This window comes from Panthera pardus, unplaced genomic scaffold (genome assembly GCF_024362965.1).
Source record: "Panthera pardus isolate Hobbes unplaced genomic scaffold, ASM2436296v1 HiC_scaffold_2, whole genome shotgun sequence".
In the NCBI taxonomy this organism is placed as follows: Eukaryota; Metazoa; Chordata; class Mammalia; order Carnivora; family Felidae; genus Panthera; species Panthera pardus.
The window spans coordinates 102,561,147-102,585,655 of NW_026526765.1; the positions used below are offsets into that span (position 1 = coordinate 102,561,147).

The window sequence follows — 24,509 nt, forward strand, 5'->3', positions numbered from 1 at the left end:
AAATGGCACATGTGATATACCACCTTAGTGGCATCAGCATGTCTACTAAGTGTCATTATTATTCTGATCATTATTTATTCCATCATACCAGTAGCTACCTATGCAGATTTTCTACCTAAAAGTTAGTATCAGCATCTAAAGGTAAGCTCTTGTTATACAGAATGTTTTATTTGTCTGGAGTCTTGCAAAAATGTTGACATTACTGAATTTTCTTTGACAAAACTCCTCCCCTTTACATTACTGACAGAGGAATATGTTTATAAAACATCATCCTTAGTACTGGACTTAGTCTTTATGTTATATTTGTTGCGTAGAGGTTACATTTATCCTTTGAGAGACAGAAACAGAAAGGAGCATTTGTTAAAGAGCTTCTCACGGTACCTGGATAATGGGGTTTTTGAAGCTGCTGTGATGCTACCCATTTGTTCAGACTTTGAAGCAGCACCAGTTCCCTCTTCCTTATCAGAGACAATCATCTCATTCTGAGGTAACTGAGGTGTACTCGTTTCTGCATGCGTGTCTATCATTTCATCAAGAGACTGAGATCCTATACACTGCAAAGTTGGTTCAAGTTGCTCTTTCTGAGGTTCTGGAGTTGTATGTGTGCTTCCTGAGGTAGGGAAGGTATCTTGTCCCTTGTAAGACTCCCCTTCAAAAAACAAAGACAAATGGTAAGCATCCATCTTGAAATTTATATATCCAATTGAACTGCAATATTTGAAGGAAAAAAATCAGGACATTCTATCATAAACCTACCCTAATAAGAGTAAGCTAAATTATAAGTTAATATATAAGTTATCGGGACTATTAAGAATTGTAACTGGTACAAAGCTATGGTAACAGTTTCTGTATTCAGATACAAAACAGTCATATCAACCTATTTTTACCTAGAAAAGCTTTCTCTGTGTGTGTGTGTATATATATATATATATGTCTTTTTTTTTTTTTTAATTTTTTTTTTAACGTTTATTTATTTTTGAGACAGAGAGACAGAGCATGAACAGGGGAGGGGCAGAGAGAGAGGGAGACACAGAATCCGAAACAGGCTCCAGGCTCTGAGCTGTCAGCACAGAGCCCGACACAGGGCTCAAACCCACGGACCGTGAGATCATGACCTGAGCCGAAGTCGGACGCTTAACCGACCAAGCCACCCAGGCGCCCCAATATATATGTCTTTTCTAATCTCTGGGTAAACCTAAGGAACCATAAAAACTCCTTTATGCTCAGCTTTGTAATTCCTGAAATATAGTTGTTAAGCTTTTACAGGAAATTCTGTAGCCATATGGTTTTCTGTTATTACAGGATGAAAGTAGCTTATGTCTACGAAAGTGCCAAATCCAAGATCTCAGCTAAGAAGAAAAACTTCTAATAATAAAAGCAAAATACTTAGAGAAAGTAAGCAAGACTCTTCTTCAATTCCAAATTTGAATAGATGCATCAAAAATATCCAAAAATAACAAAATGTAATCACATTAAAATTTATTTCACTCACCTGTTTCCTCAACACTTATTTCCTCTGAACACCCCTGTTTTAAAAAAAAATTACAAAAAAAATTGAATCCATGTATCAAGTCAATCTTTCTATTTTTTTCTTTAATGTTTATTTTGAGACAGTGTGCATAAATGGCAGAGAGGCGGAGAGAGAAGGAGAGAGAGAATCCCAAGCAGGCTCTGCACTGTCAGCACAACGCCCAACATGGGCATTCAATCTCACCAACCATGAGATCGTGACCTGAGTCAAAATTAAGAGTCAGATACTTAACCCCCGAGGTGCCTCCCACCCTCTTTTCTAACTAAAGAAAGCAGGTATCTCCCAGAAAGCTCGAGGGTAAAAGATGGCTTATAGAAACTCTACCAAACACTTATAAAAAAGACACTGCTCCTATTCTTTAAACTGTTTTAGAGCACAGTGAAAGAGGGAAAGTTTCCAAATGCTTTTTATAAATCAAGGCTAATATTGATTCAAATTAACCAGTACAAAAATATCAGATGAAATAGTATAAACATAATTCAGCAACACATCAAGAGACTAACATAATAATCAAGCAGAGTTTATTTCAGGAATGCAAAGATGATTCAATATATGAAATCTAATATAATTCAACAGAACTGAAGAGAAAAATACTATCATCATCTCTCTGTTTGTAGCAAAAGGGTCCAATAATATTCATACTTGGAAAAAACTTTACATTGAATAAAAAGACATCTTCTTAACACCATAAACTATAATTACTACAATTCAAAAACCAGCATCTCACTTCATAAACACTGGAAATATTCCCATTTAAGTCAGGAGTAAGAAAAATGTATCTACTATCAAGACTATTTTATGACTTTTTTCTTTAATTATACTAGCCAATATAGTTAGAAAAGAGAAGGAAACTAAAGGTATATAAAGTAGATGAGAAAAATTAAAATTTTATTTGCAGATAATATGACTTTACTTAGAAAACCCAACAGAAACAAAAGAAAAATTACTGTATACGATGAGGGGAATTTAGTAAGCTCTCCAGATAGAAAAGAATTCAACGATAATAGCAACAAAAGATAAAATTCTTAGGTATAACCTAATAAGAAATGGAGAATTTAAATGAAGAGGAGATGAAAATACCACTAAAAGACATAAAAGAATAATTAAACAAATGAAAAGACATACCATGTTTTTGGATAAAGAAAAAAAATTCAACATCACAATTACGACATCAATTTTCCCTATCTTAAGTGGTCAAGTTAATATGATCCTAAAACAAGCATCAATGGGATTTTTTGAAGCTCTGAACAAGCTAATTATAAAATTAATATAGACTTTAAACCATCAAAATTCTAAAAGAAAACACAGGCAGCAACCTCTTTGACACTAGCCGTAGCAACTTCTTACTAGACAATGCTATGGGCAAGGGAACAAAAACAAAAATGAACTATTGGGACCTCATCAAGATAAAAAGCTTCTGCATGAAGGAAACAATCAACAAAACTAAAAGGCAGCCTATGGAATGGGAGAAGATAATTTCAAGTAGCATATCTGATAAAGGTAATATGCCAGAATCTATGAAGAATATATCAAACTCAACACCCAAAAAATGAACAATCCAGTTAAGAAATGGGCAGAAGACATGAATAGAAATTTTTCCAAAGAAGACACCCAGATAGCTAACAGACACATGAAATGATGCTCAATATAACTCATCATCATGAAAATACAAATCAAAACCATGACGAGATACCACCTCACACCTACCAGTAGGGCTATAATTAACAACACAGTAAACAACAGATGTTGATGAGGTTGCAGAGAAAGGTGAACCCTCTTACACTGCTGGTGGGAATGCAAACTAGGGCAGCCACTCTGGAAAACAGTGTGGAGGTTCCTCAAAAATTTAAAACTAGAACTACTGCACAACTTAGCAAGTGTACTACTAGGTATTTACACAAAGGATACATACAGATTCAAAGGGGTACATGCGCCCCAATATTTACAGCACCATTATCGACAACAGCCAAACTATGCAAAGAGCCCAAATGTCCATTGACTGAAGAAGTGTATTATGCTAAGCGAGATAAGTCAGAGGAAGAAAAATACTGTACAATTTCACTCACATGTAGAATTTAAAAAACAAAACAGATGAACATACAGTAAGGTAAAAACAGAGAGAGGGAAGCAAACCATAAGAGACTCTTTATGAAGAAGAACAAACAGAGGGTTGATGGAGGGAGGTTGGGGGGGGGAGGGATTGGCTAAATGGGAGATGGGTATTAAGGAGGGCACTTTTTGGGATGAGCACTGAGTGTTTTATTTAAGTGATGAACCACTAAATTCTACTCCCAAAACCAGTATTACACTATACGTTAACTAAAATTTAAGTAAAATTTTGAAAAAAACCCAAACTTTAGAATATATACACACTTGAAAAGAAATATATACAAACTTGAATATAGAATATATAGAATATATAGAATATAGAATATATACAAACTTGAAAAGAAAAAATAAGAAAGTGGGGCACCTGAGTGACTCAGTCTGTTAAACCCCCGACTTTGGCTCAGGTCATAATCTCACTGCTCTTAAGTTCAAGCCCGGTGTCAGGCTCTAGGGCTCTGTGCTGACAGCTCAGAGCCTGGGGCCTGCTTGAGATTCTGTGTCTCCCTCTCTTTCTGTGTCTGTCTCTCTCTCTTTCTCTCTCTGCCCCACCCCTGCTCGTGTGCTATCGCTCTCAAAAATAAATAAAAAAAAAAAAAAAAAAAAGGAAAAAGAAAAAATAAAGCGATGTGGGAGGAGAGGGAAACCTTCCATTTAAGACAGTAAAGCATTTAAAAACTAGAGTTTTTATATAATCAGAGTTTTATATATAAAACAGTGGGATACTGGCCCAAGAATAAATAGGTGAATCTAAAAGTAGAAGAAAAGAAAGTTTAGGAATATACACAAATACATATGGGATTTAATATGTGATAAGAATGGAATTTTAAATCAGTGGAGAAAAGATAAATTATTCAAAAAACGGTGCTGAGACAACTAGGCAGGCACCTGGGGAAAATGAAGTTGGTTTCACTCTCCCTAACACCGAAATAAATTCTAAACAAATCAGTAATATTAACTCTAAGAATTTCTACTAAGTCTCAAAGTGGACTTTCAATATCTATCTAACACAGTCCCTAGAAGCCATACATAAAAATACTGATAAATATGATTACAGAAAAATTAAAATTGTTTGCATGTCTATATGAATGCAGTATGTGTATTCCATAATTTACAATTATAACTATGACATTTTATAAGCAATTTTTCATTGTTAAAAAGCTGAAAACAAAGGTCAAAAAACAAAAATCATGAAAAAAAAGAAAAATCACAAATAAGTCCGAGACATTATACTGTTCTTATACAGTCACATCAACGTACATCTATCATTTTTAAATGGCATAATATAAACTGGTGGCCTGGCTTTGCACATAGCAATGTACTATGATCCTTTCCCCAAGTCATTAAATATACTTTTGAACAAAACAATGTCTGTAAGAAATGATGATAAATTGATGAAACTGGGTGACTGGTACATGGGGAGGCATTATACTACCCTGTCTACCTTTTTAAATGCTTGAAAATTTTCATATTAAAAAGTAAGGGGCGCCTGGTTGGTTCAATCAGTAGAGCATGTGAATCTTGATCTCAGGGTTGTTAAGTCTGAGCCCCATCTTGGGTGTAAGGATGACTAGAAAGTAAAATCTTAAAAAAAAAAAAAAGAAAAATTCAACCAAAAAATGTCTGCAAGGGAAGAAAACTCAAAAAATAGAGTCAAAAGACACACTGGGAAAAAATATTTGCAACTCATTCATGGACATACATTACACAGAGTTCCTCCAAATCTGTAGGAAAAAGATCAACAATGCAATTAAAAAATGGCTAAAGAATATAGAATCATTTCACAGAGAAAGGAATACAAATGGCTCTAAGCATATGAAACATGTTCAACCTTACTTGTAATAAGAGAAATGAAAAACATTCTGGGATACCATCTTCCACCTATCAGATATAAAAGAATACATTGCCTCTGTTGTCTGCTATCTAAGGATGATTGGTCTTCAACTGTCCCACTGAGAATATAGATTCTAAATTAACTTTTCCAAAGTGTAGCTACATAATGAGATAAATTATCATGAGTATCAGAAACAAAAACAAGAGGGTGCCAAGAAACCTTTAACATAGTGGCTGGTGATCAAATGTGCATACTGTCTTCAGGCTTCCCTGAGGTAGTGATGATGGAGGCTAAAGAAGTGTGTATGTCTGGCAAGGCAATGTTTCATATAGAGGAGATAATAAAACAAATGCCCTGGGATATGAAGAAGTATGATGCATTCAAGAACCTGAAAGACAGCCAATATAGTCAGAGAGTAAGGGAGAGACAAACACAAGGTGAGGCCAGAGACAGAAATGGACCAGACAAATAGAGGGCCTTCGAGGTCCTGGGTCTTCTTCCTAAGAGCAATGGATAGCTTTAAGCATTATGATCCTGGTAGTGATGATATTACTGTAATAATTTTACACAACAGGAAACTCATTCACAGAGATGACCTATTTTGACTCAGGTCCCACAGCTGTTAAATGGTAGAGGCAGGATCCAGATCTACAGGATGCTTTTGGCCTTATTTTTAGCCAATGACACACAACTGGGAATGGGTTTCCTGATGAATGTCCATCAATTTTCACCTAGAACTGGTTAAAAGTGATTATCTAAAACCAGTTTTAGCTGGGTTATTTATGGTGAAAACTATTAGAACTATCTTTATTTAAAGAGTTTAAAGGAAACAAATGGATCTGTTGTAATATGGCCATCTTATGTGCTTGATAATTCTATCTTACCTCAGAGGTATAATTTTGACAATCATCTCTTGAAGTGAGTGAACTTTTTTTGGCAGGAGGAACATGGTCACTTTCATCAAGCGTACAATGAAATCTCTTCCTAGTTATAAGATCCAAATTAGCAGGAAGCTTTTCAGAATCCTCTCTTCCAGAATCAGATATACACATGGCATCCTGACCAACTGAAGTTACTGGAAAACTCATACTGCATAGGAAATGCATACATGTTAAATCAGCAAATTAGAAGTTACTTAATGAGGTTAAAGGCTCAGCTATCCCAATGACAGCTGCCAAAAAACTTTCAAGTAACTAATATTTACATGGCCAAGCTCACAAAAATGTTAGTTTTGACATCTATTCACATTTAAAAACTCACAACTCTATAAAACTCACAAATTCTCTAATACTGAATTAAATCTAAGGTACAAAAATAGTCTTTTCTTTGTCTGTAAAGTTAAAATTTCAATCTAAAATCCTTCTTCCTTTTTTTAAGTAGGAGCCAGCGTGGAGCCAAATGCAGGGCTTCAACTCACAACCCTGAGATCAAGACCTGAGCTGAGATCAAAAGTCAGATGCTTAACTGACTGAGCCACCCAGGCACCCCTAAAATCCCTCTTCCAAATATGAAAGGCTTCAACATCTAATGCTACTTGACCATTAAGTGCCTTAACCAATGACCGTTAAAATACAACAATTCTATAGAAAAGAATTAAAATAACAGTATTAAAAACATACAAAAATGTCATCTCTCTGTACTATTTTTGCAACTTCTATGAACGTATTTATTTCAGAATTTAAAATATATATGCTTACAAAGTAACCACACCTTTAACAGATGGCATTTTATAACCCAAACTGCTAAATTTTTTTTAGCTTTCAAAATACTTAAGATACGAAACAAGTTTCATACAAAAGTATTACACACTTAAATGGCAGCTTTATCAGATATAAAAACAATGATATCTTCTCTAACTTATCACATAATTACTAAATAAGGACAAATACAAATAATGTTGGTGAATGGCTTATTCAGTCAATGCTATCTGAGTAATAAAGCACCTTTCCTCCTAGCAAAAATAGTTTAGCTTCTGGGTGCTGTATGGAAGTGCTGAATCACCATACACCTGAAACTACACTGTATGTCAAATAACGGGAATTTAAACAAAAACTTGAAAGAAAACAGTTGAGGTCATTCATTACCTCATGTCACTCCTTTCTTCTGTATTCACGGACTTGATCAATATGGGCGCTGGCAGTAAAGGGTTTGGCATTAACTGGGCAGTGGTATCAGTATATTCTTCTATGGCATTGGTTGGGATTTCCACCAGAGTTAAAATGAATGCTTGTTCATCTTCACCACCTTGATGTACGTTAGCAACTAGATTCACTATCAAATTTAAAAGTTAGTAATGAAAAGCTGAACCATGAAACAACGGAAAATCATTAATTTATTACATTTCTAAAGTCTCAAGACAACTTATACACAAGAATAAAAAGTAAATTACACCCACAAAAATAAAAAGGAATTTCATAAAGGATAAAGATGGTTCACTATAGAGGAGATGTATAATTCTGAATAAAAAAACTTACACCTAAAATACCTCAAGTGTTTGGGACACATGGATGGCTCAGTTAAGCATCTGACTTCAGCTCTGGACATGATCTCACAGTTCGTGAGTTCAAGCCCCACATCAGACTAGCTACTGTCAGCACACAACCCACTTCGGATCCTCTGTGTTCCTCTCTCTCTGCCCCTCCCCCAATCATGCTCTCTCTCTCAAAAATAAATAAACCATTAAAAAAATACTTCATAATTTAAGGCCATTGCAGACTTAAAAACTGTTTTAGTTTTTTTCATAATCAAATGGGATATGGAAGTAAAAGCCATACTATTCAGTTTGATGATGCTTTATCAAAGCAGATTATCATACCTGTTAAATCTTGAGAACTGATTACATTTTCCTGTTGAACTTCTGGCATACTACTTGGTGTACACTAAAAAAAATTTAATTAAAATTCAAGAATGAGATCAACCAAATTTTAGTTTTAAAAAGTTTTCCAGACAATTGGATACAGGAAGAGTGACTGCTTCAAAATTCAACAACTATTTAACCATATATAATTTTCCAAATGTTTTGAAACCAGTAGTACCAGTAACTTTTGATTCCTTTAAATAAACATACATATACACAAAGAAATTCCCAGTAAATTGTTAAATATGAGAATTTCATCAAATTATTTTTGAAGCAACAGGAAAGAGAGATGCAAACCCTTCAACCTTCTCTCTTTCTCCATTATAATAGCAGCCATTGTGCTATTAGATGACATCTGAATGGAAGCAAAATGTTTCCTTGCCTCCAACACAGCTCCTTCCAATCTGTTTTCCACAAAACTGCCAACAACGTAATCTCTAAAATACAATTCTTACTATAATTCTCTACTGCTTAAAATCTTAAAACTTAAACGTTTTGTAACCAACAATGTCAATAACTGATTCAGGTAAGCATCAATTGATACTAAAACTACTAGGTAGAAGTCTGTTGGGTGTCATATGAAAAATTACTAACACCATGTGGAAAAGATGCTGTTATATGGAGAAATCTAGCAGGCACCATTCTAGCCAAGTAATTAGTCAACATCATCAATAATGGGACAAACTGACATTACATGTCTAATAAAGGTATACAAAAGGAAGAACACGTTACCTAGGTAATAATCATGCCAAAAAATATTTAACCTGAATCTAATAATAGGGAACAACAACAAAAACCCCAATTGTGAATTAGCCTGGAATGTCAAATTCACAAAAGAGGAAAAAGGGCAGGAGGGCTATCTAGATTAAAAGAGAATAAGGAGGGGTGCCTGGGTGGCTCAGTCAGTTAAGCATCTGACTCTTGATTTCAGCTCAAGTGATGATCTCACGGTTATGAGATCCAGTCCCACATCAGGCTCTGCGCTGACAGCATGGAGCCTGCTTGGGATTCTTTTTCTTCCTCTCCCCTGTCCCTCCTGCACATGTGCACACAGGTGCACATGCTCTCTCTCTCAAAAAAAAAAAAAAAAGGATAAGGAGAGGGGTGCCTGGGAGGCTTAGTCAGTTAAGCGTCCTCCAACTCTCGATTTCAGCTCAGATCATGATCTCAATAGTTCATGGGATCGAACCCCATGTTTGGCTCTGTCTGCACTGACATCAAGGAGCCTACTTGGAATTCTCTGTCCTCGTCTCTCTCTGCCCCTCCCCTGCTCTATCAAAATAAATAAATGAACACTGAAAGACAGTGAGAGAATAAGGAGAATCACAACTAAATGCAATGTGAGAGCGTTGACTGGAACTATGTATTACATATTGTTATTAAATCAATATCAGATAGTATGGTAATATTGAGTATGACAAGAGTATCATTTCTCTATAAGAAACATCCCCGTTCATATCAGATATTAGCTGAAGTATTTATGGGTGAAGTCTCACATCTGCAACTTTCAAATGGTTCAGTTTTTTAAAAGTGTATCTATAGAGATGGAGAGCAAGACAGAGAAAAAGCAAATGAAGCAAAATGTTTATAACTAATGAATCTAAGTAAAGATTCTATGTAAGAATTCTATGTAAGATCTTTGAAACTTTTCAACAAGCTTGAAATTATTTCAAAATATGAAGTAAAAACAAACATGTTGGGGGGGGGGGTAGGGAAAATCCCTTAACTTTGGATATAATCCAAACTCCTTAACAAGCCATAAAAATTTTTTTATGATCTGTTCCCAGGCTGCCAACCTCACTCTAACTACTTCTTCATTTATATTCCACTCATAACTAATTATAGTCCCTGAATATGACGTGCTGTTTCACACCTGTTCTTTACACTTGTTCCTCTCCCTTTAACTGGCTAATTCATACCCGTTCTTCTAGATCCAGGATTTTTTTTTTTCTTTTTAAGTTTATTTATTTATTTTGAGACCAGGGGCCAGGGGGAGGGAGTGGGAGATAATCCCAAGCAGGCTCGGCACTATCAGCATGGAGCAGAATGTGGGGCTTGAACTCACAAACCACAAGATCATGACCTGAGCTGAAATCAAGAGTCAGACACTTACCAACTGAGCCACCCACGTGGATTCTTTCAGTCCCAGCTACACATTAGAATAACTTAAGAACCTTTAACAGCAACAAAAAAACAAAATCCTGCAAATGCCTACACCTTATTTCCAGATACTGATTTTACTGGATTGGATTGAGGACCACTCCTTTAAGAGTCTTGTGCAACTTGCTTTCATAGCACCCATCAGAGCCTAAGCATTCACTCATATGAGTCCCATAACTTTGTCTGTCCAATACCTCACACAGCAATGAACATATAATAATATCTCAAGGAAACACCTGCAATGTATTTCTCAGACTCAGAGGCCAGCAAGCAAGAGATAAATAGTCTGTATACAAAACACTTCCTTTTTCCAAATTTTTATGGCAAAGCTATGTATTGGCTATTTTATCTATGCTCCAAAGACTAAAAATACACTTAATAAAAAATTATATCACAATACATTCTTGCAAAGACAAAACTATAGGGAAAGAAAACAGATCAGTGATCACCAAGTAGTGGGGGTGGTAAAAGGGGGTGACTAAAAAAGGGCCCTGGGAAATGTGGGGAATGATGGAACCGTTCATGTGTTTACACAACTATATATGTTTGCCAAAACTTGCAGAAGTGCACATAAAAGGGTGAAGGTTATTCTATGTAAATTACACCTTCATTTTTTTTTTAAGTGGGGAATACACACCCAGCCCCCCCATTATATATTTTACATTCTTTTACCTCTGACACATTAAGTGTAAGCACAGTGTCTCCATTAGAGTCCTCTCTCTCGGGCTCTTTGATACAACTCTCACTGAGACCCATATCTGAACCAAGCGTATGGGGCTTTGTTTCAGAGCAAACAATTGGATCAACTGAAAATAACTGAACCTTTTGAGATTCCTCTTCTTGATCATCATTTCTGAAAGAGAAATTAGTATATATTAGAGCTTCAGAGTATGTATTACAGTTTTGTATGTGAAACCAAGTGGACAACCACAGAGTAATGTTTAGAGCTAAATGAGTCAAAGATTATTTAATGGTGTCCAAATTTTTAAAATACATTTAATGCAACAGAACCCCCCCTTCTGCCAATCAAATTCCTAAAGCTATAGCTAATTACTGTAGCTGAAAGAGAATATAAACAAAATTCCGGAATCTCCTCCCTCTTACCTTTCAGTTAGGTTTGCTTCTTGAGAAATAGTCATCTCTTCAATACCATGTTCACATGCCAAGATGCTCTGCTCCTTATTCAGTGGTGTTGTAAGTGATTCAAATTTTTTATCTTGTAATTCCTCCATTGCTTCAGAACCATTTTTCTCAGTTTCTTAAACAAAAAACAAACTTAAGATACAGTCCACAACAGTACAGCTAAAACCTCCACATTAGAAATATGTTGTCTCCTCAAAGACAGATCAGTATATAGCAACTCTTCCAAATTTCTCTTAATCCAAAAATTAAGCTTAATCACATGGCAGAAGAGTGATCCTGGCCAGTGAGATTTTTGAAACAGAAGATGAATCCTACACTACACATTTTTCACTCGTGGTTGTCACAGCAATTTTATGTCTACCCTATGATGACAGCAATATAATCACAAACCCACATACAAAAGAAGTTTAGAGGTGGGTACATATGAGGTCTAGCTCCACCTTGGGGGAAATGTTGGGGAGGGAGCTGCTCCACAAAGAAGAATAAAATGATTTCTATATAAAAGAGTTACGTTCAAATCCCTATCAAAATACCAACAGCATTTTTCACAAAACTAGACCAAATAATACTAAAATTTCTATGGAATCACACGACTGAATAGTCAAAGCAATCTTGAGAAAGAAAGACAAAGGTGGAGGTATCATATTCCCACATTTCAAGATATACCACAAAGCTGTAATTATCAAAACAGTATGGTCTGGCCCACACACAAAAAAGTAGATGAATGGAAGAGAACAGAGAGTCTAGAAATAAATACACATTTATATGGTCCATTTATGACAAAGGCAGTATACAATGGGGAAAAGACAGTCTCTTCAATAAATGTTACTGAGAAAACTGGACAGCTGCATACAAGAGAATGAAACTGGACCACTTTCTACTATACACAAAAATAAACTCAGGATGCAGAGAAAAAGGAATCTTTGTGTACTAGCGGTGGGAATGTAAATTGATACAGGCATGATGGAAAACAGTATGGATATTGCTCTAAAAATTAAATTTAGAATTACCATATCATTCAATAAATTCCATTAGTAGGTATTCAAAGAAAATGAAAACACTAATTCAAAGGATATGTGTAGCAACTCTATGTTTACTGCAGCACTGTTTACAAAAGCCAAGATACCGAAGTAACCTAAGTGTCCATCAATACATGAACAGATAAGATGTGGCATGCACACACAACGGAATGTTACACAGCCATTAAAGGACGACACGGGGGGGGCGCCTGGGTGGCTCAGTCAGTTAAGCATCCGACTTCGGCTCAGGTCATGATCTCACAGTCCCTGAGTTCGAGCCCCGCAACAGGCTCTGTGCTGACAGCTCAGAGCCTGGAGCCTGCTTCACATTCTGTGTCTCCCTCTCTCTCTGACCCGCCCCCCGTTCATGCTCTGTCTCTCTCTGTCTCAAAAATAAATAAACATTAAAAAAAATTAAAAAAAAAAAAAAAAAAAAAAAAAAGGACGACACCAGGCCATCTGTGACAACGTGGACAGATCTAGAGGGTGTTATGCTAAGTGAAGTAAGTCAGACTGAGAGAGACAAACAACAAATGATTTCACTCATCTATGGAATCTTTAAAAAGCCAATGAATAAACAAAGAGCATAATCAGACCTATAAATACCAAGTAAAAATTGATGCCAGAGGGAAGTAGGTGGATGGGCAAAGTGGATGAAGGGGAGTGGGAGATACAGGCTTCCAATTATGGAATGAATAAATCATGGGAATAAAAGGCACAGCATAAGGAATATAATCAATGGTACTGTAATTGTACTGTATGGTGAGAGACGGTAGGTATGCTTCTGGAGAGCAGAACACGATGTACAAACTTGTTGAATCACTACGTACTATGACTGGAATTAATGTATGTGTGTCAACCACAGTCAAAAAATTTTTAGGGGCACCTGGTGGCTCAGTCAGTTAAGCATCTGACTTAGACTCAGGTCATGATCTCACAGTTCATGAGTTCAAGCCCCATGTCAGGCTTTGTGCTGACAGGACAGAACCTGCTTGAGATTCTGTCTCCTCTCTCTGCCCCTCCCCTGCTCACGTTCTTTCTCAAAAATAAACAAACATTTAAAAAAAAAATTTTTAGGGCCCCCTGGGTGGCTCAGTCAGTTAACTGTCTGACTTCAGCTCAGGTCATGATCTCACAGTTCATGGGTTTGAGCCCCGCTTCAGGCTCTGTACTGACAGCTCCGAGCCTGGATCCTGCTTCGGATTCTGTGTCTGTTTCTCTCCCTCTCTCTGTCTCTGTCTCTCTCTCTGCTCCTCCCCCACTTGCACTCTCTCAAAAATAAACATTAAAAAAAAATTAATAAATAAAACATTAAACATTTTTAAATAAAAATAAAATAAATAAATAAGTAAGGTAACCTCACCCTGCATACTGAAACAGCTTCTGGGTATTCCTGAACCCAGAGTAAGTAATGAATTAACTAACTGAACCATAGGCACTACTGGTTGAAAGGAAATACCAAAAACCAGAAACCCCAAACAGGGAAAAGATGTTGCTAACCATCCAGATCTTCTACCTATAGGATTTTATACAATCTAGACAGCTTACTGCATGCAGTTTTTCCTGCTCTCACTAGCACCTAAAGGGGTTGGGCCTTTGGTAGGGAGGGGAGGTGGAAAAAGAAGTGGCAGTAGGATTCAACATGTACATCACAAAGTAGTGAGGCCATTAAAAAAATAAAAGAGCCCTATGTGATCCTATAGACAGATTTTTTCCAATACACTAATCTTTAAAAAGAATGCTACCATATAAAGAACTCTTAATATTAAAAAGAGAAAAATCCCATGGGGCACCTGGGTGGCTTAGTTGGTTAAGCATCTGATTTCGGCTCAGGTCATGATCTCAGTTTGTGAGTTCGAGACCCATATCCGGCTCTCCGCTCTCAGAGCACAGCCTACTTCAGATCCTCTCTCTATGTGCTCCTCCCCTGCTCACATTCTCTCTCTCAAAAAATAAACATTAAAAAAAAAAAAAAAGATTTTAAAAAGACAAATATCCCAATTTAAAAATGAGCACAGATCTGAATAGACATGTCTCTAAAAAAAAGATACATAAATAAGCACATGAAAAGATACTCAATATCATTGGTCATCAGGTAAACACAAATCAAAACTACAATGAGATACTACTTCACGATAACTAGAATATCTAATAACAAGGGTCTGAGAAAATAGAAACTGAAACCCTCACAGAATGTTGGTGAAAATACAAAATGTTGGGGTGTATGGCTGGCTCAGTCAGTAGAGCATGTAAGTCTTGATCTTGGGGGTTACAAGTTCAAGCCCCATGTTGGGGGTAGAGATTACTTAAAAATAAAACAAAAAATCTAAAATAAGCATAAAAATTAAAAAATGCTGCTACCACTTTTGAAACAGTTTGGCTGTTTCTCAAAAGGTTAAACATAGAACTACCATATTATCCAGCAATTCTACTTGTAGATGTAAATCCAAGTGAAATGAACACATATGTCCACACAAAAACTTATACATGAATGTTCTTAGCAGTGTTACTTACAAGAGCCAAAAAACAGAAAACAACCCAAAAGCCCAACAACAGATAAATGAATAAACAAAATGTAATATAGCTATACAATGGAATACTTGACAAGAAAAAGAAATGAAGTATTTGACGTATACTACAACATAGAGGAACTGTGAAAACATGCTAAGTAAAAGACATCGACACAAAAGACCACTTATGTGATCCCACTCATACAAAACATCAAAAATAAGCAAATCTACAGAGACAGAAAAAGATTAGTGATTGCCTAGAACTTGGGGAAATGGGAGTGCCTGCTAACAGTGATGGTTACATAACTTGGTGAATATATGAAAACCACTGAATTGTACCCTTCAAAGGGTTTAACTGTATTACATAGAATTATCTCAGTAAAATTGTTTTTTTCCTAAGGGCTGAACACTATATATGATACAGTATGCTTATATTTTTATTCTTTCTGAAAGGAATATACATGTGTTTATATACATATATGTGTATACATATGTGGATGCACGTATGTACACACACACAGCCTCACATTTAGATGCTTGTGTGTATAATACACTCCTGGAAGTCTACAAACTTAATGGCAGTTTACCACTATAAGTGAGATTAGGGGACTGGGAACCAAGGAAGAAGTTTTTTAAATTTTGTACCTTATAGACACTGTCTTATTTTTTTGCCACATTCATGTATATCTGCCTTTAAAAATGTTTATTTGAATATTCCATGTGCACACATACAAAAAATGTCTGATCAAATACATACAGTTGACCCTTGAATAACATGGGGGGATCGGGGTATAAACCTCCCATGCAGTCAAAAATCCGCATATTAACTACTGACTTCCAAAAAACCTAACTACTAATAGTCTACTGTTGACCAGATGCTTTATCAGTAACATAAATGGTCAATTAACATATTTTGTATATGTATTATATACCAAATTCTTACAATAAAACTAGAATAAAATATTAAGAAAATCCTAAGGAAGAGAAAATATCTTTATAGTACTATACTGTTTATCAAAAAACTCCATGTATAGTAGACCTATGCAATTCAAACCTGTGTTATTAAGGGTCATCTATAGAGCAAATGGTAATAGTTACTGAAGCCAGTTGATGGGTTTATTGGTATTTATTTTATAAGTCATTCTACTTTTTGAAACTTTTTAATAGTAAATTAAAATAATTTTAACAACCAAATACTCTACTTGAAATGTTAATGCAAATTCTCCTATAAAAGTAATTTCGTAGCTGTTTAAGGGAAACAAATTTACCTCTTTGACTTTCTACTACTTCTCCTTGGCTTGCAAACAAATTGGGAACTTCCTGATGAACGCCAAACCTGCTGGTCCTTAAAGTCTTAAGATTTGGCTTAGGCTTGGCAAATCTACTTCTCATTCTCAAATTACTGGTCACATCAGAGGTTGTATTCCTAGAAAAAGAAAGATGGGAAGAGAGAGAAATTCATCAACTGTGTCAGAATTAGCTCTCTCACCTTCTTCACTACTCTTATATAGTTATGTGCCACCTTCTCAGGTGCCACAATCTCTGTTAAGTGTTCATTTTTTAATGTTAAAGTTACTTTACTGAAAGTCTGGAGAAGGGAAGAGAATCTGGACCATGTCTGTAAAACAGAGACTACAGTTACATAAAACTATCTCATTAAAGCTTCAAAGATGCACATATTGCATTAACTTTAATATGCAAACCATTAAGGGTCCCTGACTGGCTCAGTCAGTAGAGCATGCAGCTCTTGATCTCAGGTCCATGAGTTCAAGCCCCACATTGGGTGTGGAGCCTACTTAAAATACATAAATAAATAGAAATATTCAAACCATTAAAGTCAAACCAGCCAATCCTCACTTTAAAGGCTGAAAAATTAGCAGTGAAATTTACACTTACACAAGTATTACTCAAAAGCTATTATAATTAATCGATAGTTGACTTAAATATATTTATTATAATAAATTTCTTTGTAATTTTTTAAAATGCTTATTTATTTTTGAAAGAGAGTGCAAGCAGGGGAGAGGCAGAGAGGGGAGACAGAGGATCCAAAGTGGGCTCTGTGCTGACAGCAGAGAGCCCAATGCAGGGCTTGAACTCACAAACCATGAGATCATGATCTGAGCTAAAGTCAGATGCTTAATCAACTAAGCCACCCCGGCACTCTTATTTTCTAGTAAAACTCAAGAGCTTAATAAAGCAAAATAGGGGCATCTGGGCTGGGTTGCTCAGTCAGTTAAGTATCCAACTCTTGATCTCAGCTCAGGTCTTGATCTCAGGGACATGAGTTCAAGCCCTGCACTGGGCTCCACACTGGGCATGAAGCCTACTTAAAAAAAAAAAAAAAAAGAAAAAAAGAAAAGAAAAAAAAAGGAAAAAAAATAAAGCAAATTAAACCTGGTCGATATAGCATTTTCCTTTACTTCCTCCACTAAACCAATTTCTTCTTTAGTACTTTGCTCTTCCAATACAATCTTGTTTTCTTCTAATGGTGAAGGAGATGTACTACTGACAGGTGAAGAAAGGTCCTGACATTCACGAACAATTTTGTGATTTACATTATCTGGGCTAAAAGGAACACAGCTTTTATCCTTTGAATGAACATCAAGAAGTACACATACTCCTATTACAGAAAAGAACAGAAAATTAAAATTGACCCAATACAAGTAGATATCCAAAGAAAGTAAATCCTTCAACATTAAACAACTATAGGCTTAATAATTCTCACACACTAAAATTTTTTTTGTGCTATTGTAAGTAAAAATGAATCTTTTTGCCTTCAGTAACTACATAGCCTCAAATAAGTTTCAAGATATTATCACCTTCATTTACAATTTTTAAAAACCTGTATTTTAGGTTCTAGAGATTTGTGACAGGCTCCAAAGCAATGCTCTATCACTGAGAAAGGAGCCATATAGGGGTGCCCGGCTGGCTCAGTCAGTAGAGCATGTGACTCTTGATCTCAGGGTCGTGATTTTGAGCCCCACGATGGGTGTACAGTTTACTTTAAAAAAAAAAAAAAAAAAAAGACAGAGAGAGAGAATGAGCCATGTAAGAAACACAGACCAGAGAATTCGTTGATAAATATATAGTTATAGGCCCTGAATAATATATAGTAAAAATGGCAACCCACTCATGTCCAGGCACAATAATTAACAGGAAAATAATTAATGTAACTATCCATTTAATGTACTTAAAATACAAGGTGCTTAGAGAGTAAAGACCATAGCTTCTCCATTAAGGCCAGCCTAAAATATTAAAAATCTGGGTGGACATATATTTTGGCTCAGTTCAAACTAACGAAACAGTCCAAACTAAATTATGTCATTGACTGTTATTGTCCCTTGATACTGTATTCCACTGTCAAGTAATTGTGAAGACTATCCAAAGCAGGAGCTCCTTTGGCTAAAGAAACCTGTATAAAGTGATCAGTGATCTCAATTAACCAATGTTTATGATGAGAAAGGTGGAGGACTCATTGGATTATTCCAGAAAGACAACCTTTTTTCAATAAACCAAGTGTACTATCTTGAAATGGTGGCCACTACATCTAAATGGGCTGAGGTGGGTGCATCAATGCACACATATTACTTATTTCTGGAAAAACAACAAAGTTATACCAACTTCAAATGTAAAAGTACTGACTTATTACTCAACTGTGGGTATAATTTCTTAGAAGTTGGATTTTAAAAGGTTTTTTTCAGTAGGCCTTATCTTTCATTCTTACCATCACTCTGTTCTGTACCAATCTCTGACTGCAACACTAGATCTCCCATTGTAAGTAAAGTTATAGCAGCTTCAGTACTTCCATCATTGGTACCTTGTGAGAAAATATAACAACATTAAAACAGAAGGATGAATCTGGAAATTTACGATTGCTTGCTTAGAAAACATTTTTAATTCAGGTGTTTATCCTCTAGCAACAAGTTTCAGTATCTTCCATACCACTAATTCCTTACTAGGGTAGTATTTTATTACTACAAAAAAAAGAAATCATGCATTATTAGCTTTTATTCATTGAAAATGCCTCCCTCCCATTAAATAACTTAAGTTACCTTCGAAGAAAGTAAACCTGTGCAGATCAGAGGAAATAATACTTCTCTCTTAAACATTTAACTCTTAACTCACTTCATAAAGTAATTATTCCAAGAATCCAAGTTTCTCCTGGAGATAAAACATTCAACAGTGGAAACTTTTTGTTCAACTCCCAGCAAGGACTCATTTACTAACTAATAGCAATACTAGGGGTGCCTGGACAGCTCAGTCAGTTAAGCAGCTTCCAACTCTTGATTTGGGCTGAGGTCATGATCTCACAGTTCATAAGATCGAGTCCCATGTCAGGCTCTGTACTGACAGCGTGGAGTCTGCTTGGAATTCTCTCTCTCCCTCTTTCGCTGCCCCTTCCTCACTCACACTCTCAAAATAAATAAATCACCATTTAAAAAACAAAACAAAAAAAGATTCTCTCTTCCTCTCTCTCTCTCTGTCCCTTACCCACTTACACATGCACACTCATATGCTCTCTCCCTCTAAAAAAAATTAAGTTAAAATTTAAAAAATTTTTTTAAATCACCCTGCTAGTGTTAACCAGGTAGTTTTGGCAGTTTCCTTATTAACAGTTACCTGTTTCATCTTGGGTATGTTCACCTGTGGTCATTTCCTAGAAGAGGAAAAGATAAGCAATGCCTTATGTATTTTCCCAAATATATGTTCTACGTCTCAAAAAGCACTATGCTTTTACAGTTCTTCTATGCTTCTGATTACAAAGTAGAGGAAACTGTGGTTTCCCTTTATAATTATTCAGAATATTTCATCATCAGAAATAATTTAAAAGCCAAATTCTTTTGTCTCTTGCTACTTATTTTACTCTTTCTTTTTAACTTTAATCATATTCCATCTACCATGTGCATTTACTAGGCTTACTTCACTTCTTCACTTTCATAATCTTTCAACTTCAGTCATATTTGTCACTGATTTTAATCCAATGGAAACCAAAGTCTGACGAATATCACCAATTTTTTTTAACTAGGTGGCTTAAAACTTAAATGAATTTTAATAAATTAAAAAGTTACAAGATCTGGGCACCTGAGTGGCTCAGTTAAGCATCTGACTCTTGATTTCAGCTCAGGTCATGTTTTCACACTTCGTGAGTTCAAGCCCCTTGTTGGGCTCCACACTGTCATGTGGAGCTTCCTTGTGATTCTGTCTCCATTTCTCTCTGCCTCTCCCCCACTTTCTCTTTCCCTTTCAAAATAAATAAACTTAAAAAAAAAAAAAAAGGTTACAAGATCATGTCCAGCATGACATCATAAGGCTCTGCTGACCCTCTCCCCAGTGAAACTGGTAAAATTTAATAAAACCAAACATTTAAAGCCTCTGGAAATGGTCATAAAGGCAATAGAAACCTCTTTTTGAGCAACTGATGAAAATAAGGTAACAAACTAAGAGCCTGCGGTATCTCAACTAAGACTCTCTCCCCGCTCCTTCTTCCCAGCTCAATGAACCAGAGACTCCACCTCACACATTTGCAGCCAAAAAAGTAAGGCCCCTTTCTCCTTGCAAGTCCCAGCACAAGAATTTTCTTTCTAAGAGGATCAGGACTTTAGCTTCTGACCCAAGAATCTGGGGTCAGATTCATAGTAGAAAACAGAAGAATTATCTATTATGAATTTGCACATAAAAATCCTCAATAAAATACCAGCAAGCCAAATCCAGCGACATAAAATTGCATGCCATGACCAAGTAGGATGCAATTTTTGATTTGACATCCTGTTATAATGAATGTAATACAACATATCAGTACAAAAAAAAAGCAAAAATCACATGATCATCTCCAAAGATGCATAAAAAGCATATGACAACTGCCAACATCCTTTCCTAAGAATCCTCTCACACAAACCAAGGATAGACTGAAACTTCTTCAATTTGATAAAAAAAAAAAAAAACCCTATGAAAAATCCAGAGCTAACATCAAACTTGATGGTGAAAGACTGGATGCTTTCCCTTAAGACCAGGAATGAGACAAAAGTATGCGTTCTTGCCACTTCTTTGTTCAATATGTATTGGAGGTTCTAGCAAGGGAAACTAGGCAAGCAATAGAAATAAAAAATATCCAGATGGAGAAGTGTTAAGTCAAATTCTGTTTCTGAGAAAGATATGTTGAAGTCCTAAGCTGAGTACCATGAATGTAACTTTACTTGGAAACAGGGCTTTTTCAGATGTTATCAGGCTAACATGAAGTCATATTGCATTAGGGCTCACCCTATCCAGTACAACAGGTGTCTTTAGAAGAAAAGTCAGGACACACACACAGAAAGAACACGATGTGGCAATGGAGGCAGAAGTTGGAAATGTGCTGCCATAAAGCCAAGCAATGACAAGGATCTCTGGCAATTGTCAGAGGGTAGGAGAAAGGCCTGAATAGTTTTTCCCTCAGAGTCTTCAGAAGGGGGATGGTGATTTTGGAATTCTAGCCTCCAAAACTGAGAAAATAACTTTCTGTAGTTTTGAACCACCTAGTTGATAGCATTTTGTTATAGAAGCACTGAGAAACTAATACAGAATGGCAGAAGGAGAACTATCTCTATTCACATGTCATGATCTTGTAAATAGAAAATCCTAAGGAATCCACTAAAAATCTATTAGAACTAATTAGTTCAGCAAAGTTGCAAAATACAAGACCAACATACAAAAATCAACTGTATTTCTATATACACACTTGCAATGAAAAACCTGAAAGTGAAATTGAGAAGACCAATCCATTCACAAGAGCCTCAGATACAACATACTTGAAAATAAATTTAACAAAGGAAGTGCAAAGTTTATACCCTGCACACTACAAAATGCTATTGAAAGAAATCAAAGAAGATCTAAGTAAATGGGCAAATATCCATGTTCATGAATTAGAAAACTGTTAATATGGGACTAGCCCCCCCAAAGTGATCCCCAGATTCAATGCAATCACAATCACAATCTTAGATTATGTCGAGTAGAAAATAACAAGATGATTTTAAAATTCATATGGAATTACAAGAGACCCACAATAGCTAAAACAATCCTAAAAAAAGAATAAAGTAGGATGGCTTATACTTCCTAATTCCAAAACTTACCACAAAGCAACAGTAATCAATCGAGCATCACTGGTACAAGAGACAGGAAATGGAATAGAACCGAGAATCCAGAAAAAAAATCCATACATCTACAGCCAATTGATTTTTGACAAGAATGCAAGAGAATTCAATAAAGCAAGAATGGTCTTTTCAAAGAAATAGTGTGACAACTGTATTGTCATGTGCAAAGAATGAAGAACTCTAACCGCATACCATATAAAAAATTAACTCAAAATGGATTAAAGCCTTAAATGTAAAACTACAGTAAAATCTGTAAACCTATTAGAAGAAAAAGTGGAGTAAATCTTCAAGATCTTGGCTTTCACAAAGATATCTTAAATATTACAACAAAAGCCTGAGCAACAAAAGAAAAAAGACATAAAACGAACTTTATCACATTTAAAAACGTTTGCGGGGCGCCTGGGTGGCTCAGTCGGTTAAGCATCCGACTTCGGCTCAGGTCACGATCTCACGGTCCGTGAGTTCGAGCCCCGCGTCAGGCTCTGGGCTGATGGCTCAGAGCCTGGAGCCTGCTTCCGATTCTGTGTCTCCCTCTCTCTGCCCCTCCCCCGTTCATGCTCTGTCTCTCTCTGTCCCAAAAATAAAATAAACATTAAAAAAAAAAAAAATTAAAAAAAAAAACAAAAAAACGTTTGCACTTAAAGGGAACCATCAAGAAAATGAAAAGAGGGGCATCTGAGTGGCTCAGTCAGTTGAGCATCCGACCCTGGATTTTGGCTCAGGTCACGATCCTAGGGTTGTGGGATCGAACACTGCACTGTGCTCCACACTGAGGATGGAGCCTGCTTGGAATTCTCTCTCTCTCCCTCTGCCCCTCTCCACTATTCATGCTCTAATTAAAAAAAAATTGAAAAGATGACTCACGGAACAGGAGAAAATATTTGGAAATCGTATATCTGATAAGGAACTTGTATCCTTACTATTTAAAAATTTCTTACAATTCAACAAAAAGACACACAGACCAGTAATTTAAAAAATGTGAAAAGGTGGGGGCACTTGGGTGGCTCAGTTGGTTAAGTGTCCGACTCCTGATTTCAGCTCAGGTCATGATCTCAAGGTTTGTGAGACTGAGCCCAGCATCGGGCTCTGCACTAACATTGTGGAGCCTGCTTGGGATTCATTCTCTGCCTCTCTGTCTGTCCCTCCCCTGCTAGCACATTCTCTCTCTCAAAATAAATAAACTGTAAAAAAAAAATTGTAATAAATAATTCCCAGACTTGATTTGCAAAAACAAGGAAGAGTATCAAACAAAAAGGAACTAAATATATTTTAAATAATTTATACTGAATACAGATTTAATGCAACAGAACTTTAACTTAAGTTTATGAGGATATTAAGAGTGACTCACACAAACATACACAAATCAATGTTTTGTGAGTGAAATATAAAATCTTTGGATTATTTACCAGTTTCTACTATTCATACTTATAGCTCCCTGAATGACAGAAATTAGTAAGAATGGCTTATAAACTTAAAACTTTCAAAATAAACTTCTATTTTTTTTTTTAACGTAAACAGAGTTAAAGACAAAACATATTAGAATGGATGCTTACCATAGATAATGCCTTCAAATTTTCTTCTTGTTTCATTTGCTGAGTAGTCACATCTGTGCTGGAGACTGGATGCTCAACAACAGCTATACATCCTACATCAGGTGCATTCACAGTTATTTCAAGCTATCAAAATGAAATTTCATTATTTCATTTTGGCATACTATATTCAGCAAAACAAACAACTAAAATAAAGTGTGTTAAATTGAAGAAATAATCCACGTTCATACACAATTAAAAAATACAGCAATTCTTAAAATGACAACATCAACTTGGCAAAAGTAAAACACTTAAGATTTTTGAGACGTCTGGGGCGCATGAGCAGCTCAGTCAGTTAAGCATCCGATGTACAATTTAGCATGTCATTCAGTGATTCCACTTCTAGGTATATCCCCCAAAAAATGGAGAACAGGGATTAGAAGACGTATTTGTACACCCATGTTAATAGCAGCATTCTTTGCAATAGCCAAAAGGTAGAAGTAACCCAACTGTCCACTGACAGATGAAAAGATAAAAGATATGTGGTATAGATATGTAATGAAATATCACTCAGCCTTAAAAAAAGAACATTCTGGAGGCTCCTGGGTGGCTCAGTCGGTTGAGCATCTGACTTCAGCTCAAGTAATAATCTCATGGCTTTTTGAATTCAAGCCCCACATCGGGCTCTGTGCT

General features: G+C 36.0%; 1 protein-coding gene across 5 annotated transcripts in view; it reads right to left on the reverse strand.

Moving 5' to 3' along the window:
- The window catches only part of BDP1 (B double prime 1, subunit of RNA polymerase III transcription initiation factor IIIB), a 98,361-nt gene that overhangs the window by 15,312 nt on the left and 58,540 nt on the right, over positions 1–24,509 (reverse strand). For 4 of the 5 annotated variants that reach the window (XM_019463070.2, XM_019463068.2, XM_019463066.2 and 1 more), the window contains 12 exons: positions 23,841–23,963; positions 19,781–19,817; positions 18,885–18,977; positions 17,555–17,780; positions 16,429–16,586; positions 11,593–11,746; positions 11,161–11,341; positions 8,287–8,350; positions 7,556–7,742; positions 6,356–6,560; positions 1,493–1,526; positions 382–649 (listed from right to left, as the gene is read on the reverse strand). In XM_019463070.2, coding sequence (XP_019318615.2) covers positions 382–649; positions 1,493–1,526; positions 6,356–6,560; positions 7,556–7,742; positions 8,287–8,350; positions 11,161–11,341; positions 11,593–11,746; positions 16,429–16,586; positions 17,555–17,780; positions 18,885–18,977; positions 19,781–19,817; positions 23,841–23,963 — 1,730 coding nt within the window. Of the gene's footprint in view, positions 1–381; positions 650–1,492; positions 1,527–6,355; positions 6,561–7,555; positions 7,743–8,286; positions 8,351–11,160; positions 11,342–11,592; positions 11,747–16,428; positions 16,587–17,554; positions 17,781–18,884; positions 18,978–19,780; positions 19,818–23,840; positions 23,964–24,509 lie in introns of those variants that run through there. The other variant, XM_019463072.2, reaches the window with a different exon arrangement.